A 13,259-nucleotide genomic window follows, 5' to 3' on the forward strand; every position below is an offset into this window, starting at 1 on the left:
AGTCAAGATGCCTAGATGCTAATCAAGATGCCTAGTAAAACATGAGAGCTCCTGGTAATGCATTCTAGGGTTTTTTAAATGACAACATCAGTGTTAATAAATGTAATCTAAATTATAATAGCAATGCAGGTAGTCCAGAAATCAGGTGCACAACATTAATGCATGCAAGTAAGAATCTTAGTCCTAAAAGTATCCCTGTTGTGAAATAAACATTGCTACAAAAATAACAAAAGCTTTTAGCAGGTTGCTAACTTTTATTAACAAGTTTCCCCGAATTGTTTTCTGCTACTACTGCTAGTACCATAAATAACAGAGCACAAAGTTTTCCAGCAGGTACCAAATTCCATATCCACTGAAAGTGGAAGGGTGGATTCTGTGTGTGGTTGAAGTGCAGTTGCTTGGCCTGCAATGCTACAGCACTTTCACTGCTGGTGCTGTTGCTCGTAGAAGGAGGGTCTCTGCATTTACTTTCCGGCGAGAGAAAATGGAAAATCCCTCCGGAAGCTCAGTCTCACTGTTGATCAGGTGTGAAGTCCAGCCAGCAGCGCTCACGGGGGGAGTGTGCAGCTGTTACACTAATGTGTTTGTCTCCCAGTAGGAGGTCCTGTGCTGTAGAGCAAAGAGCTCTTTAAACTGCAGCCTTGCTGGGACAGATCCCATTGTGTTTCTAGTTTCTATTTAGTGTGTAAATAGTTTAATTTCTTTTGGAAACCAGTAAGCAGCGTATTTATTGCAATTTTAAACAATTAAATATTTCTAGTACAGATTTATTCTCCTTTTCAATGTTTTGATTTACTTAAGTTTTATTAAACTCCACATTCTATCTGTGCTCTATGGTAGCAAACTAGTCCCTTAAATCTTCTAACTGATTCATACCATCATTAATCTGTACAAAACCAAGCATGCATCCCTTTAAATACACAATCGTAATACAGTAGTACTACAAAGAAACAGTATTGTTTCATGAGAAGTCTTTTGTCTTATAAAACAGTTCTCAATCGACTGGTTTTTCTCCCTACTTGTAGGGTATTCAGTTATGTTCCCTACAACAGCTCAGGAGAACTGAAGGTCAGTGGGTGTCCACCGATCCAACCACAAGCCAACTACCTCTTTACACCCAGGAGCTCGTCCGGGCCAATGGCACAACCCCGTTGGATCTTCAGTCTTGGCAACTTGGCACAGCCAGGACGCAAACCTGCACTCCTCTGACTGCATGACCTACCTTGCACACCATGCATGTCAAAATGTGTATGGGCTTTTAGGGGTTAAAAAGGTTTTGCTTCTGATGTAGAAAGCTGTCATGCTCCTGCTTATTTAAGTGACCTACTTACCCTGGACCCCCCACCCAACACACCACGGTCTTCGCTCTGCTCATCAAGTGACACAAATGGCAGGTCTTCTTTTGACACTGCACTAAAACTCTGGAACCATTTGAGGGATTCCAGCACAGTCCCCATGCTGAACACCCAGTTGACTTTTGTTCATTTATTGTTGCATGTGAAGAGATGTATTGTGTGTTCTTTGGAAGGTGTGCCTTTTGTACTGATCATTTTGGAACAATTCACTCATATCTTAAGTACACCATTATTGATTTAAAGACATTTCAAAATCAGAACAAAGCTAGAGAAACTGATCATGTTGGGGAAATCTTTAACAGACCTGACAAACTTTATACAATGGGAGGCACAATCATCTAATACAGTCACTGAAAATAGGGTCACCCTTTACATGAAGTGTCACTAATTACTGTGTTCTAGTAAATACATGTGTGCTTACACATAATTACAATGTTATTGTGCATAGTTATAATGTACTTAATGTGTAAATCTTTTTGAATGATATATGTAAGTACACACTTGTATCAGACAAGGGTTAGGTTTTTGTCATTCAAAACAAATTACACATTAAGCACATAGTAACTATGCATACTAACATTGTAATGATGTGTAAGCACACATGTATTTACTCAGTAACTACTCTGCAAATACACAGTAATTAGAGACTCTGAATGCAAGGTGTTACCGAAAATAGAAAAGCAAAGTTTATAATTTGTATTAATAATAAAATCCATTGCACAGTATGATACAGTATGTAAGCACTATAACCTCGTTTATAACATCGATGGCCACATCTTTTCATTTTTCGGGTAAATAAAATAGATGTTTTCGTGTGAATTGTATTGTATTTCACTTTTTTCATAGGCTGTAATTTTAAAACAGTTGAATAAAAAGGCTGATGTCCCCCTTGGGAATAGATTTTACACAGATTTTGGGGGCATAGCAGATAAATGGCTTTTTTGCTGAATGTTCATGGTGAGGTCACGTTTTAGAATGTTCTAGTGTGCTTAGTGCATGCAGTAAATATCAGAGTATTATGTTATAGTACCTGCATTTTTCAAGTCCCATATTTCATTTATACCTAACATTTGAGTTTTTATTGTAAGATGAGAATTATTCATTATATATTTTTTTAATGACCATCTATATATTATGCCTTAAATTGTGTGCTTCAGTCACCTGGATGACAAAAGCTGCCAGAACCATGTTAAGGGTATCTTGAGAAATATGCCTTCTACATGACCTGGGGTCTAACCCTGTTACATCTGTGTCTTTAGCATGTTCATTGCTCAGTGACATTTTGCTCATTAAGAATAACAGATACACAGAATCGCTGGCCCATGCTCTGCACATATTAAACATAGTTACAGCTATTCATATAGTCAATAGGCTGTCTGAAAGCATGGTTACTAGTTCATTAAATATTTCATTAATGTTCAACAACATCTATTTTCAATGATATACAGTAGTCTAGAGTACTTGTAATTGCAAGCTTTTTGCACAAGTCTGCCAGCCTTCTGTTACAGTGTCCTAGGACAAGATTGTACCACAGTGTTCCCCTAGTTAGAATGAGAAAGAGGTGAAGATGGTATGTGGTTTGCATGTCTAACATGAAAAGCTTGCACAGTACAGACAGCAAAATGCAATGTAAGAATAAACAGGACATGTCATTATCTTGGTGTGCTCCAGTATCCTGAATGTTACATAGCATGCAGTCCCAGTTGGTAACAGAAGCACTGCCCCACACCAGTAGGACTGCTGTTTTTAGTTGGTTCCTCCACTGGTTTGCTCCCCTCTCCCTCCACCTCCACCTCCACCTCCAGGTCTTACCTCCTACCAGCTAAGAAAAAAACCCAGGCTTTGAAAACTCAGTGAGAGCCGTGGCAGTGCTTGTGGGTCCCTTGTTGTTGACCCAGGCAAAGCACACAAACAAATTGGCTTGGGAGGGTGGGGGGGGGGCATTCTTTTTATAAATAAATTCTTTCTGGTTGTCCATCATCGACTAAGTGTTGATTATCACTTTGAAGAAGGGCTAGATCACTCCTGATTGGAGATAAAAGGGGTCTTAGTTAAAATTTACAGCTTTGTCAGCTGGGTCAAATGGCCGGCTAGCCTTTTGCAAGAAGGGCTCGCGTAGTACTTTCTGTTCTGCCCATTTTTAACCACTTACCACCGTTCTCTTGTTTTAAAACAAAGTATCTAAGTCTGTGGGAACACAGCCCAGAAGAAATGTTATAGAGCAACGATCAATCACAGCGAGAAAGGAACACACTGTCTAAAGTGCAAAGATAGCATGCACTTGTACTGGGAATGCCAGCCATATGGTAGAATGGTTTTCCTGAGGGTGGTAGGTGCTTCCCCACCTTCATTTGACCCAGTCTGAAATGCAGACAGACATATTAAGTGGAAGTACTTCTGTTATGTAGAACAGATTATGTATTGCAACCTATTTAGAGGAAGAAGAAGAAGAAGAAGAAGAAGAAGAAGAAGAAGAAGAAGAAGAAGAAGAAGAAGAAGGGGAAAAAAATTTAATTGACAGAACTTTACAAAGAAATGATCCTTGGATAACCGATTAAATCATTTAAATGTCTTGTCCTGAAAATGAGCAAAGATCTGTACATTATTAGTTATTTCCTAGACTTGTATTTAGGTTTGTAATGGCAACACAGTAGATTGGAATTGCACAGGGCCCCTGATAGCTGACTGTTACTGATATGATACCATGGTATTGCACTGGTTTGCCAGTGTGTATTGGATTATAACATTGTGGTGCACTTGGTGTCTGAAAATGGTAAAACTTTAGATTGTCTCTAATGCATAGTTACAATGTACTTAATGTGTAAATCTTGTTGCACGATATATGGAAGTAGACTATTGCATCAGAAAAGGGTCAGGGTTTGAGTTAGTATTAGTGGGGTTAAGGTTAGGCTTTGAGTTAGGGATAGGATTAGGGTTAAGGTTTGGATTTGGGTTAGGGTTATATCATGCAGAAAAATGTACACATTCCTTACATTGTAACTATGCATAATAACACTGTAATTGTGTAAGCACACATGAATTTACTAGGTAATGTCTATGTAAATAGACAGTAATTAGCAAAACTTACTGTAAAGTGTTACCCTGAAAATATGAACATGTTACTACTGGGGTTTCAGTATATCAGTGGCAGCCCCATACCATCGTAACTGATGCTATGCTGTTACAGCCCCTGTCTGCAGAACATTGCCTATGTATTACCATTGACGATCAATCGGTTAGGGTATCCCCTGTTGGTCTTTTGGGAATTAAAATACAGGGACTATCATTTTAAAAAGCTGGTTTGCAAATGTTGGGGTAAGGACTGTTTTAGACATCAGCTGTACGAGTCACTTTGAAAAGCAGGGAAGCAACACCATGTCACCTCTGTGCTAGTATTTGGTCACATGGGTATTTATTAGCGGCACTCAAATGAACTTTCTATAGGACTAATTCATGTGGCTCTGAGGTAAACCCTTAAGTCAAGATGAAAAGACATTTGCAAATGCCTTTGCTAGTGCATATCTTTATATATAGAACATAAAACAGTGTCTGATATTCAATGCAATAACCAGTCAGCAAGCCTGAATATAAACGGAACAGCAATTTCATTGCTAGGAAAAGGTTAGTGTTTATCCCGCTATTAGCTGTACCTGGAATTAAGACACAAATTGCTTTTATTTTATTTTTATTCCACAAAGAGTTAGAATAAACAGCTAGGGCCAATATTTTTGCATCACTCTACAGAATTAACTAATTCTGCTTCTTAAATTCGAGTGAAACCTGCTTGAATAATGTTACGTTAACATATGGAATGTAGTTCTCCATTTACTTAAAGAAAAACTGACCATTTAAAAATGTGACATTTCGAAATCTAACATGAAATACTGTACTGCTATTATGGCTTCCAGTATATGTTTGCGATATCATGTTGTAGTTTCTTTGATTGCATGACGGTAAATAAAATATCAAAATTATGTTCATATAGTTTGTTTTTTTCTAAAGTATGTCTCAATCCTAAAATTTTAGGTAATGCAAAACTTACAGACATAGCTGTATATGTACAATAATACTGTTGAGCAACTGCAATGTTAATATTACCAGTGCAATATGTTTTATGTATTTAAATGTTAGCAATGTAAAGGTGGCTACCGGCTACTAGAGTGATTTCCATAAAGGCTTAAGAAGATTAAGCTTGAAGAGGCACCATTAAATATGATCAGGTTGCATGTGTTCAGATCCTGCCTGCACTTTGTAAGCGGGGGATTACAGCTGGATTCTGGGTTTCATGAGGCTGCATTTCTGCACATGACCGATGTGCCGAGACGCGGAGCTCAGCATCTGCAAGCTCTCAGACATCCAAGTTTGCCTGTTCAGGAACTGTGAATTCCACAGTAGTGAGGGAAGCTGCTACAAACACATGCGCACCCCCCTCTCCGCAGCCTCCCGGACATCTCCCACTGCAAAGCTCAGGAAAGTCTACCGTCCCCCACTGTAAAATTCCCCTTCGCCCAATAGCGGCTGTACTTGAAACTCATTATAAATACATTTTAGGCTGAGGGTTTTAAGATCCGCCACTATGATTAAAATACACCTTGTTGTGTTAAGCATCACCTTTTCATGCTTTGTTGTTTTGAAATCTAGTTTTCAAATGTCCGTATTGATATACAGTCTGGTTCTGGGGGATTGCAATGCATTCCTTAGGCATGTAGACAAGCGATGACATTCATGCAAATCAGACAAAACAGCAATGCAACAGTACCATGTATAGAGGACGCTAACATTGGATCTTATTTCTTCTTATTTCTTATTTCTGAGAAGGTAACCAGTAATACAGTATGATTTAAAGACACATTATAGGACAGTAAACTGATTTAAAAAAGTAAATTCAGAGGGTATGCAGTGTTTCTTAGGAAACTGAACGAAAATGAAAGGGATATGCCAAGATGGTGAACCTTGTAAGAGAAGCTTCTGCCTAGGTTTCATTTGCTTTAGTATCACTGTAAAGCAGAAATCATATTTGTATATTTATTTATTTGTCTGATACAGCTTTGGGATTCAGTGATATAAATTGTATTCCACTCTCTCATGTCTAGTGCGGGTATTGTGTTCTGTGGTAGAGGCAGGGAAGACATCAGCTGTGCTGCCTATTTCATTCCTACAAAGATGAAAAGACCTAGTGCATGTTAAAATGCGTCACGTTTTCCAAATGTGAGGGCAATTAGTCATGAAAGGGTAAACGTCAATGGGAAGTATTAATAGGTGAGGCAACGTTGGTTTTGGAGATGAATGTTTAAACAAAGAAAAATTGAGTTTAAGCCAGTGGGATCCAGATGATGCGGAACTCTGACACTATCTAAAGCCTGTGCAGATCAGATATTGGCAGGTGCTCTCCAAATCAAATTGATTTTGCAGTCTGTGTGTGTGCAGACCAGGACTGTAGTGTATGAAACACACTAAGTACGTTCTCACTAAACAGCTTTCACATGTCACACCTTGGCATGTGACTACAGTAGTCATAACAATACAGCATGGAGACATTTCTAGGCAGTTTTGGTCTTCAGCAATATAGAAAGTAACAGGTGAAAATGTTACGTGCTATTGGCCAGCATTACTAGGCATTTACCCATGAAAATATTGGCCTTGCAATAGGAAAAAAAAATAATGAATTTGACTGTTACAAATGACCTTAGTTGTTTCTTACCCTGAAGTTAATGGTTAGGAATTTGTTTGTCATACTATTTATACCTTCACTAGGACCGAAGCCAAAAAACATTAATTCTCATTAACTGTAGAAATACTGAAAGAAACTTGACAAAATCAAGTTTTTTTTTTTTTTTTTTTTTTTTTTTTTTTTTTACAACATTATTGTGTTTAATGGTTATGGATGAATTCTAATGAACTTTATTTAGTAAATCCACCCTTATTAAACTAGACCTTACATTATACAATAGTTTGTTGTGTAAACCTATAATGAAGATTAGGATATAAAATCAGACAATATTGTTTTTTGTTTTTTTTTCTCTATTTTGCTAAAGCAAAGATTTTTAAAAATGTCTGTGTCTATATATAATAAAAAGACTTCTTTGGAGCAGAGGCCCCAGTAGCTACTGTGGATTTAGGTGTAATTAAAGTACTACTGTCCACCCCCCCACCCCCCCCCCCCCCAATAACAAACTAATCAGGAAAACACCTGTTATTTCATTGGGCCATTTTTCTTTTGCGTTACCGTAGCGATACCAAACCAACCAGAGCTTTAACTGCTTTTGTATCAGTGATTATAGGTAGCTATAATGCAAACAAAATGCACTCCAGGAGTTTTTCATGGCGACCTGGCATTGAGAACACTGTTCGGATTAGATACATGATATCTCTCTAGTAATTGTTCCGGTACGTAAAGCATCTCTCTTAATTACATTTTCGGGAGGAAATGCTGAGGTATTTTCGGGTTAATTAGTGCGGTAACAGTGGGGACAATTGTTTGAATGAGGTCCTCAAAGCACTTGGCTTGAGTCAATACCTGTAATATAGGCCAACTGTCAAGCAGCAAATTAGAACAGCTTTACCTACACATGTATTTAATTTGTTGCTAATGTATATGTAACACCATAAGTATTGTACAGATTAGTTATCTTTGTATTTGAACTAAAAGAACCAAACATTACAAACTGAAGGTTTAAAAAAAAATACAAATTAACACATCATTTTACCAGATTTGGACTTGGAAATGAAGCTAATATTTAAATATATATATATATATTATATATATATCATATATATATCTATATAGATATATATATATATATATTATATATATATATATATTGTATATAACACTCACACACACTTTTAAACGCACAGAATAATGTAATTACGTGTTCTATCCCATTAGACCACACACAAACTAAAACGTTCTCTGTGGGATACTGCGGGTTCGCGGTGAGCAGATGAGCGCTGTGTTCAGTGCACTCGAGTCACTGGCTGTCACGTTTGCCGTGGTGTCAACCGAACACCCCCCCCCCCCCCCCCCCCCCCCCCCCCAGGTATCAATATCTTCTGACATATAGATATTTTAATTACGTGTTTTAATGTAGTCTGTTCAGCTGTATGTTGTAATGCATTTTCTTAATATACAAGCTACATGGTGATCATATATACCTATGCATGCACGGTATTCAATACAAAATCGGTTACTTTAAGATATTGTCATGAACCTTTTTTCTTTTTTTAATGTCGAGGATATTCTTAATTAAAGAAATGGATACATAAATATTTCTCACTTTGGGGTTTTTGTAAGGGCAAAAGAGTGTGTAAGTGTTTGCAAAAGAGATGGCTCTGGGCAGGGATTTGCTGCGCAGCCCGTCATTAGCCCCCCACGGGAGCCAGTAGCCAACACTTTAAAACTGATGGCCTTTCCAGGGTGACACCAGTTAGTTCGTTGGCAAATACCCACCCACAAGACCCCCATCCCCACCCCCTCTCGCAAGCCACAGCCTCGTTCCGTTTCAGTTCTCACCTTAGTTTAATAGTGAATCACCGCACCGGGCTAGAGGCAAGGAAACATTTCCCTCGGACTGATCAGGGGGGGAACCCATTGACAGGCTATAGCGATACCGGATGGAATACAGCTAGTGCCATTATTCGTTTAGAGCACTGAAGAATCGTACGCTCTGATTCGGGCGCAAAGCGCAACTGCTAAGGACCATGGACTTGAAAAGTTCTTCGAGTTAAAATAATCCCACTTTTGATGAAAGTGAATGACAGGCGCAGACTGGCTTGTCGTTGCTTGACGGGGCTAGCACTATGTAACCAGTGAATGCACGATTCAATTGACTGGTATACAAAAGAAGTAATAAGTGCCATTACCCTACCATGCGTTTTTATGGATTTATGATATTTGAGAATTTATTGTAATTGCACAGCAACGGCAGGTTGGGTTTAAGCCCAGCCCCGGACGGTTTGGATACATTGTGCACAGTTATTCATGTTATCGAGTTAGTGGAAGTGCTGATTTGGGGTTTCGGTCCAGTTTTGGGATTTGAGAATCACTGCGGGACAGACAGCCGGAAGGACAGCAGTTATGTACGCACACGGCTGCATTTACATGTAAGAGATTTCCTTACTATTTCAGATTCTGCAAAAGAGCACTGCCTGAGACCAAGACCTCTGTATTTGATTTTAATGTAGTCTTTAATTGTTTTTTTTTTTTTTTTTTTTTTTTCTGTAGATCTCTCCATTTCCTTGTGCTGTGGTGCAATGCGCAGGTGAGTTGTGTGAATAAAATCAGCATCCACTGCTTTATAATACCCTAACCTGTGTTGTGTGTTTATGGCTGTCATTGTTATTGTCGCACAATTAATTATTGGTTAATTTTTATTTGCTTGGAATATATTTAACATTTTGTTTATGTGTTTATTTTTGAAAGCATATACATATTCACAGCATCAATTTTAAGATTTTGTTTTTTGTTTTTTGGGGGTTTTTTTTTGGTTTAAGATTCCTTGCTAAAGAATGTCTTACAATTATCAATTAGCATCTCCACGTATTTTTGTTAAATGAGTTCATATTAATAATTAATAACTGGTAACCGATATTATCGAAATAAATGCATGTGTTAATGTACATTTAATTTTCGATTAATTTTAATAGTTTCGATCAAAATCCCTTGTTTCGCTCAATAGGCGCAGCCTCACTTCCACTACGTATATATTGGCATGTGTAATTTTTTAAATTATTTTATATACATTAAAAGCAAAACAAACAAAAAAAAAACTTATTTAGCGCAGTCAGTATTGATTTTATGTTTCCCTTTGCAAAAAAAGGGGGAAAATCACCCGTCTCCTAATTTTAACCAGTATGTGAGGGACCAGGGCGCCGTGACGGACCAGCTGAGCCGTCGGCAGGTCCGGGTGTACCAGCTCTACAGTCGAACCAGCGGGAAACACGTTCAGATCCAAGGCAGAAAGATCAACGCTAATGCTGAAGATGGGAATACGTTCGGTAAGAATCCTAACCACACAACATACATACCGACAGGTGCAACGTGATTCTTGCTGTAGTTCAAAAACTATTATTTTGTGCACTTATATAATAAGCCGTTAGTTGAGACCTCCATCACAGAGCGCTATATATATATAATTTCAGCAGTAAATTGTATATGCGATTAGATTGAAAAGGGGACAATAATAGTTTTATATTTATATATTGACAGTAGCCGATTTTTTTTTTTTTAACCTGATAAACCCTACAAGTCCCAGGCTTAATATAGCGTTAAAGAGAGGCGATATTTAGCTCAGTCACTGCTTGGATAAAAACAAATCAAACCCCAGTATATTTCTGTAAGCCCAGGAGCCCTGATTGCTGTGAAATTACATTCCATTATACGGTATTGGAACATAAATAAACGGAAGTATTTCAAACTAAAATACCAGATTTCTGTGATCATTTTGTTGCAGCGAGACTGTATGTGGAAACCGATACATTTGGCAGCCGGGTTCGGATCAAAGGAGCCGAAAGTGGACACTACCTTTGCATGAACCGCAGAGGAAAACTTGTGGGAAAGGCAAGCCAATCACCTTCTTATCTGCATTAACCCTTTAAAACCCAGACCATGCCTTAAATATGGAATAGACTCAAAACAGGTCTTGTGTGAGCCTAGGAACAAGTGAGAAATATTGGTCTAAGCTTTCTGTCTTTATATAACTGTTTCGATATACCAAGACCCTGCGTTCTGGTTATGGTAAACCATCCACAGAGCTGGCAAACATGTTTTTGAATGGCTCTATAGTTCTGCTATACAGCCACATATAATGTATTAAATAACTCTTGGTCCTGGAATGTATTACGCTTTCTGGGAACTGCCGAATTTAATGTTCCGGCTTTTATTTTAGAATAATAAAATCAAAATCTCCACTTATTTTTATTTTGAACACCATTTCTCAACATCCCCATATAATGCATTTTGTTTTATTGACGTTAATATTACATTACAGTTTGTGTATACAGATTTTTTTTACCAGTTTCTATTGTGGAACATGGGCTGGAGGGTTGTTTTAATTGGTTTTTACCTGTTTCATGGTCCTGAAAATAAGTGCCGATAAGTACCTTTATTTTTTTTAAATGCCGAAAACCAGAACCCCTAATTATAAGCTATACCTTTTTATTAATATTTCCATTCTTTTTTTTTCAGCCATCTGGAAAAAGCAGAGAGTGCCTCTTTACAGAGATTGTCTTGGAAAACAACTACACGGCGTTTCAAAACGCGAAATATGAAGGCTGGTACGTTGCTTTCACGAGAAAGGGGCGGCCGAAGAAAGCATCCCAAACCAGAGAGCACCAGAGGGAGGTCCACTTTATAAAACGGCTCCACAAAGGCCCATTGCCTTTCCCCAACGAGAGACACAAACACTTTGACTTCATCAGCTTTGCTCAGCAGAAACGGGCCAAGCGCAACAGAAAATCACAGACTTTACCTTAACGGTATTCAAAGTGTAAATAGGACTGGTTTGTCTCATAGCTTTTTTAATTTTATTTTATTGTTATTAAAAAAAAAATATTTATTTTTTTATACTTAAATCCTTTTAAGTAACAACATTTTAATTAAAACGAAAAGGTCATTACAGTATGTAAACGTGGAAATTAATGTATATAATTAATATTACTGTATTTGTCAATGCTTCCCAGCGAGAAGGGCACAGCAAAGGAAATATGATCCAGCAATAAATGTGTATATTTGTGCATAAGCTATTCTATGTTTTGTTTTGTTTTTTTTATCTAGGCAAATATTTCTACAGAAAAAAAAGACAGTAAAGAGGCGATTTCATTGAAGAAATTAAAAATCCTTAGTGGTCAAAATAAAGTTAACCCAGGTGAATACTTCACAGTGATTAGGATATAAGGCATTAATGGAAGCCGAGTAAAAGGTTCAGAAATGTAGAAAGCATTTCTTACACATGCATGATACAGCCCACCAAGTAGTAACATGTAAGACACTAGGAACAGTAAAAAAAACATTATAATAATGATCTCCTATTAAATAAGATCCCTGTGGTAGGGCTATTGGCTGATAACATCAAGCCCTCATCTTTCAAAGAGCGAGAACTTGCCGGTCATAGGCAACGCAGCCTTTGTCTGTATCGACCACTGTCCTCCTGACACGTACAAGTGGAGATGACTATTATTCTGGAGTAAACCACAACTGCCTTGTGCTGGGATATCCCATAAAAATAAGATGCAATCCTGGGGGATTCCCTGGTACTGTAAAATGCAGGAATATCCGGGATTGGTTTATCCCGGCAGGGTACTGGTTGATCAATCCCCCTCTTGTCCCAGGTGAATTTAACAACACTAAGTGGTTTTAGGATAAGCACTCAACTCCTGTCCATATTCAGCAGACTCATGTGGGGTCTTTCTACCTCCTGCATGGGAAGTGTTAAGCCTACCAATGCTGTAGCTGGCTTTATCCCAGTCAAAGTGAACATAAAGTTTGGAAACCTGAACCATCTTCTGCATTTTAACTCAAATGAATTTCCTCTTGGTCCAGCATAATAAAAGACTGATGGATTGGTCAAGCTGTTGCGTCATCATGCTTTCCTTTTGTGAAGCAACATTTGGAATCGTAAGAGCAATAGAAAAGTTATTTTGGCCCTTGTCCTCACAGATCATATCGTTAATCCCTGGGATCGGCCGACTTGCCCTTCCCTGTAGTGCAGTAATGTCTTCTTTTGTAGTGAGGTTTCCTAAACTGGACACACTATCTAACTAGAGCATTATATAAATCTTAGCATAACATTCCTAAACTTTTGGCAGTATAACATTCAATATGCTTTTTTAATTGCCTCGCCAAATATTTCTTAAAAGTCTTTTGTTCCTTAAATAAGATATTTTTACCAATTTGAAAATACCTTT

At 37.9% G+C, this 13,259-nt stretch overlaps 1 protein-coding gene across 1 annotated transcript; it reads left to right on the forward strand.

The window, feature by feature from the left end:
- The first annotated feature begins 5,667 nt into the window (after window positions 1-5,667).
- Window positions 5,668-11,854, forward strand: LOC121302179 (fibroblast growth factor 17-like). Its single transcript, XM_041231997.1, has 4 exons — window positions 5,668-5,749; window positions 10,134-10,352; window positions 10,808-10,914; window positions 11,542-11,854. The coding sequence occupies exons 1-4, from the start codon at window positions 5,668-5,670 to the stop codon at window positions 11,827-11,829; spliced, it is 696 nt and encodes a 231-aa protein (XP_041087931.1). The 3' UTR covers window positions 11,830-11,854.
- Window positions 11,855-13,259: the final 1,405 nt, after the last annotated feature.

This window comes from Polyodon spathula, chromosome 29 (assembly GCF_017654505.1).
Source record: "Polyodon spathula isolate WHYD16114869_AA chromosome 29, ASM1765450v1, whole genome shotgun sequence".
In the NCBI taxonomy this organism is placed as follows: domain Eukaryota; kingdom Metazoa; phylum Chordata; class Actinopteri; order Acipenseriformes; family Polyodontidae; genus Polyodon; species Polyodon spathula.

Excerpts from the sequence above, each read along its gene's own strand:
- LOC121302179 (XM_041231997.1), top strand. The coding sequence starts at position 5,668 with ATGTGCCGAGACGCGGAGCTCAGCATCTGCAAGCTCTCAGACATCCAA. Across the intron at positions 10,353-10,807 it reads TGAAGATGGGAATACGTTCG|CGAGACTGTATGTGGAAACC; the intron begins GTAAGAATCCTA and ends ATTTTGTTGCAG. Across the intron at positions 10,915-11,541 it reads GAGGAAAACTTGTGGGAAAG|CCATCTGGAAAAAGCAGAGA; the intron begins GCAAGCCAATCA and ends TTTTTTTTTCAG.